Here is a 6,001-nt window from a genome sequence, read left to right on the forward strand (position 1 = left end):
AAAAAATTCCCTGAGCTACCAATATGAAACTAAAGCATTACAAAATCTAGTCTTTCAATAAATAAATAGATCTGCACCTAGTCTAGGCCAGGAACTGAGCTAGGTGTCAGGGATTTGACTGTGAACATAAGGGAAATACCTATTTTCAAACAGATAACTGCAGAAAAACCAACAGCATGATAATCATAAAATCTTATGCAATTGATTTTCTTAATTAAAGGGCTCTTAGCAAGGAAAATTAAAATTTAAGATCACCTTACTGTTGTAAATCAAATCAAATAAATTAAGTCAAATAAATAATTGCAACAAAGAACACAGGAGACTAAAGAGGAAGAACTCTCTAAAAGAACAGCTGGGACCTAGGAAGATGCTGGACTCCACAGAATGAAGGACCTGCTCCTGGAGAGGCTATAGGGAGCCAGCCCTGCCGGACAAGCCCCCCACGGAGCCACATCATCAAGTGATAACTCACTCTCCCCTAGTACTTTGAAGTCTGACAGAAATCAGTAACAAATATAAAGATCTAACACAAACAAGAAAAAGAATCCAGCACTGATACTTAGATTAGTTCTTTCCATCTAGGAGAGTAAATATAGAAAACAACTCTCTAGTAAAGGAAAAGCAAAAGGCACCCGAACAGGGATTTCTTGATCAAAGTTTTTAGAAAGACAAATACTGGCCCAGGCATTGAAGGCCCCAAGTTCTGGCCTCGTTTCTGACACCAACAGTTTTGTGAACTTGGCTAAGTTGCTCCCCTCCTGGACTTCTACCAAATGAATGGCTTGAGCTAACTTTTTGGGCTTTCTTCTACCCCTAAAATTTTACTTTCAAATTGCCAGGGCATATGTTCAAGAGAGTTAGCTGCCCTGGGTTGAAAACCAAAACTCCATGAGCAGCAAGCTCTCCTGGAACCACATCCAGAGACACTGAACTCTGCAGTGCTCACACCAGGGGAGGCCATGTCTGCACTGGCCCTTGGAAATAGTCACAGTGAAGCCTGAGGGACTGAGAGTGATGGGAGTCATAGCTCTTATTTTCTAGACACCTGCACTTTGTCAGGTACCCCAGTAGCTACTCTACACACACTCATTTAATTTCACAAACCCTGAGTTTTAAGTGTTCTGTTTCTTCAGAAAGAGAACTAAGATGCGTACTCTGTCTACCCTCCATTCTCACAATGACAGGTTTGAGAGCCCACTCACCTTCAGGAAAACCAAGAAATCCAGAATCACTTCCACCCAAAGCCCAAAGCCTGAAACCTGAAGCCAGCTCACACAAAGCCAAGAGCAAGACAAAAAGACAGAGAGGAGTTCACTTACTGGTGTTCACAGTGATGCCATTTAAAACCGTGTAGGTTTTCCCCATGTGTTTCAGCCTGGCTTTACATGCATAGTTCCCTCCGTCCTCTACAGAGACATTGTTCACTGTAAGCATGGCTCTCAAAGGAGTGAACCGCTCTCCTTTAATCTCTTCACAGTCCTAAATAAAAACAAACAAATAAACTCAATGAGTATCTGGGGGTACTAGTTACATTCCTATTAGCACCATCCTATGAACTATGGAGAGATATAAGAAAAATATGTGTTCCCTTCTCTCCATGTCCGCGACATAACTACAAGAGGGACTCTACCTACAAAATCAAGTTTTTTGACCTGGTTGTTTGTACCATTAATTAACCTGAAATAAACTTACTTTTCTAAAAAAGAAGAAGAAGGAAAGAAACCTATGCAGCCCTATGGCCTTACGTAAGTTATGATCTAATCCAAAGATGATGGATAGATAGGTAGAAAGCAAACAGACAGATATGACAGATATATGATAGATAGTTGGACAGATATACAAAATAGGAATTCCTTGCCCCGTCTTGCATGTCTATATATCGACAGATAGATAGGCCAGAAGGTTTGACAAAGAATATTTTACATGTTAAAATGAGTGATATAAACATCAAGTGTAACAGGAGTTGGGAGGAGTGTAGCTAGAAGAAAGATTTCATGGAGAAACATTGGGCTAGGTCATAAAGGTTTTCAGCAGGAGCTTATGAGCAGACTAGAATGTCCTCCATCTGAGGGGCCTGTCTCTCCCAGTGGAGGACCCCTCCTTTCTGCCAAGACTGCAAGCCCAGGTGAATAATGATGGTTTCTACTGTGTTACGGGCCCAACCTCACCTTCTCCACTCATCATGGGTTAGACTTGATAGGAATCCAAAATAACTCTTTGCCAACCTCCTATTTCAATGATACTTAAAAATATGCCGGCCAGTCTTACAGAGAGTGGATATCACATCACTTTCTCATGTTGTCCCCCCCCAATCAACAAGCACACAGCCCTTCACCCACCTAACTTGAAGACCAGTCTCAGGAAGGCCTTTCTTTTGGCATCCCTATTAGCCACACACTCATCACTCATCTGCCAGGTCCACTTCTGAACTCATTCTCAAACATGTTCTTCATCTTTTAGGAAGCTCCACACCCCAGGCCTCAGAGTGACTGTTTAGCTAATTGAGTCCATTTACTCATTCAGACCTTTAAGTTCCTGCTCTGCGGGAGACCCCACAGAGATGGGATCCCTTTCCTCAGGCAGTTCATGTTACAACAGATTAAACAAACATGTAAACTCCTAATAAAATAAAGATTTAATTTCCCAGATATTGAGTTCTCTCCTCACTTAGCAACAATTCAGAATTGCACTACATTCTCCACCCTGGAAAGAGTGTGAATGGATCTACCTTGCAGGGTGAAACTCAATAAATAATGCCAAGAGTGAGCATTTGTTTACTTTCAATGTGAAACACCACTTCCTGGAAGTCTTAAATTATTTCCCCATAAACACCCAGTATTATAGTCAGAGAGTTGCTTACCAAATAGAATGGAAGTTACTAGACAGAGTCAGATGGGCAAAGGTATAAGACTCTAATGATATGATGTCTCCTACTTTAGGGTACAGACAAGCACACACTTTGAGTCCTTGAACTTGGAAACCTCTTCCCTGGACAGTCTTCCCCATATACCCCCTGGTGAGGTACAAGCTCTGGACTTCCTTTGCTATGATTCTGTGGTTGAGTTGTCCCTATTCTGATGGACTCATTCTTTCTTTCAAGATATATAAATTTTAATCATATTAAAGTTTAGCCTTGATGCTGAGGCTACTCTGTCCCTTTACAGTACTTTGGACTACCTGTATTCTGAACCACTGGAGCATTATTTTAAAGTCATTATTGATTTTTATTTTAAAATTTGGAGATGATATCTCATTAACAATATTTAAAATTAAAACATTAATAATAGTAGTAGCCTGGACTGGCAGCTACTCAGTAGTAGCCTGGACTGGCAGCTATGGCTCAAAGGAGTAGGGCACTAGCCCCATATGCCAAAGGTGGTGGGTTCAAACCCAACCCCAGCAAAAAAAAAAAAAAAAAACACTGAAAATAATAATAGTACCCGACATTTGAATGCCTTTTATATCCCAGGCACCAAGAAGAACATTCCTGACCTAACATCTACAAGGCTTCAGAGACACAAAACAGCCAAAAGCATTCTGGTTCAGAGGTGATGGGTAAGCAAGAGTGCTGGGTATAAAACTGGCGAGGGAGTCAGGAGCCCAACCTTACAATAGGAGAAGAACATCTGAAGCTTTTTAAGCAAAAGATTAAGATGATCAGATTCTCTTTTTGAGAATGATCCTTCCAGTTGTTGTGTATGGGATTAAAATGAGAGCAATCCCACAGACCAAGAAGCAACCCAAAGTGCCAGTTTCATGATATGAGGCTCAATATAGCCTCAACTAAGGCAGGTCAGTGGGGATAACAAGAAGGGAACAAAATCCAATGATTTTAAGCAGCTCCAATGCACAGAATGTTGTGACACATTTGGGGATATAAGAAGGGAACAAGGACTTCTACGATCCCAACTTGGGTATGCAAAAGTGTTGCTTGGTAGGAAAGGGAATGCAAAGACAACACAGAAAAATGACCAGATTTGGGGTAACAAGTAGCTCTAAACATGGTGAATGTGGTGAGCCATAGGGTGGGGAATGTCTAAATAGAAGGAACATTATTAGACTGTTGGACAACAGATTCTGGAGAGAGAAAGGTTCTGTTGGGAGAAAGGTCAAAGATCAAGGTGAGGCCGAGATGGGAGCCACCTGTACAAGTATGTGGGTGTGGTTCTATATAGCTTCTATCTGATCAGAAGCAAAGCAAGAACAAAAGATGGCCAAGAATGAAACCTTGGGAATGCTAAAATCTAAGACCCAAATATAAAAGATGAGAATACAGTAATGATTACTAAACACGGACCAGAAAAATAAAATAAAAGACAAAGAGCGAGTAAGTCTGGGAAGAAAACAAGGAGGGAGTTCCCAGCTGATGCCAGTGCCCAGTAGAGTTGAAGGCCACCAGGAGATCACAATCTGGGTTGAAAATGAATGTCAGTTTGGCAACTGAAGAGCCAAAAACTATCTCAGCAAGTACAGATTCAGCACAATGGTGGGGGCTGAAAACCATTGCAGTGAGAAGTAATTTGGAATTGGAACAAAACAAAAAACAAACCGGAAACATTACTGCCTTTCCAAGTATAGATATATCACATCACAAACTAAAAAAATTAGGATGGATATGCTGGGCAGATATCATCCATAGTGAGCTGTTTTATCCTGTAGACACTCTTAAACTTAAAAAAAAGACTTAACAGCTGTTTTAATACTCAAACCTTATTCAGGCCTTCAATTTCAAGGACCACCTTGAAAAAGACACCTTCTTTTTCAATTTTCCCAAACACAACCTGCATTTTTCCATTATCCAGAATCATTGCTGTCTCAAAATTTTTTAAATCGAGTATACTCTTTCTAATTCTCTATTATTCCCATTCTTTTATTCCTTTATTTTAACTAAATACTACTATCTAATATTTATTCATTAAGTACTCATTATGTACCAATGCTTAGTGGACAAATTTATGTCATTTAATCCTCAAAATCCTATGAAGCCAGTCACACTCAGTCTGATTTAATTTGCAGGAACCAAAACAAACAAACAAACAAAAGTTCTAGCTTTTTTTTTTTTTTGAGACAGAGCCTCAAGATGTCCTGGGTAGAGGGCCGTGGTGTCATAGCTCATAGCAACCTCCAACTCCCAGACTTAAGCAATTCTCATGCCTTAGCCTCCCAAGTAGCTGGAACTACAGGCATCCGCCACAACGCCTGGCTATTTTTTGGTTGTAGTTGTCATTGTTGTTTGGCAGACCTGGGCTGTATTTGAGCCCGGGCTGTATTTGAACCCATCAGCTCTGGCATATGTGACTGGTGCCTTAACTACAGGTGCTAAGCCCTTCCAGCTATTTTTATGCAGAAAAAGATTCAAGAGAGAATCTTAGGTACTCCACAAAATCTGTGAAAGTGCCCCAGGGAGTGGCACCTAGGCCAGCAGCTCTACACTGAGATAACTCTCCGGGCGAGGGTAGGAGGATAGGCTGTCTCCACCATCATACAAAAATAGGAACGGGACCTGAAATGCACTCAAAAACTAGGAGTTGCCACTTAACAACCCAATGATGAGCACCATGTCAGGAAGACACTCAACAAATAAATCGGAAGACTCAGCTCCCACAAAGCTGGAGGCTGGACCCTGGGGCACAGCTGCAGAAGTTTCCCTGTCTCCTGGGCTGAGCTTTCTAGTAGAAAAATCAGGAAGATCCACCATCCTCACTTTTCAGCAAAACCAGCTGGAAACAGTGAGTCACATTCAGAACGTTAGTGGTAGCAACTCCGGAAAATGTAGGGTGATCTGCTTGCTACATTATTTTTTTTTTACCTTAATATCCTCTATAGGGTAAAAAGCCCCAACCATGGATAGTATCTGCCCACCATATCCATCATGTTTTTCTATGCGAACTCTCCATCCATCCAACCCACTTTTCTATCTTAATTGGAATAAGCCCACCTGGCACCGCTACTTCTCCCACTTATCCTTCCTATTTACCCCAGACTCAGAATCCCATCACTT

The 6,001-nt window shown here is 41.2% G+C and overlaps 1 protein-coding gene across 1 annotated transcript in view; it reads right to left on the reverse strand.

The window, feature by feature from the left end:
- The window catches only part of IL1RL2 (interleukin 1 receptor like 2), a 48,309-nt gene that overhangs the window by 32,583 nt on the left and 9,725 nt on the right, over positions 1-6,001 (reverse strand). Inside the window, 1 exon segment of the mRNA XM_012807923.2 lies at positions 1,320-1,479. Within this exon segment, the coding sequence (XP_012663377.2) occupies positions 1,320-1,479 (160 nt within the window).

Source organism: Otolemur garnettii, unplaced genomic scaffold (genome assembly GCF_000181295.1).
Source record: "Otolemur garnettii isolate 467f Iridium unplaced genomic scaffold, OtoGar3 scaffold00079, whole genome shotgun sequence".
Lineage (NCBI taxonomy): Eukaryota > Metazoa > Chordata > Mammalia > Primates > Galagidae > Otolemur > Otolemur garnettii.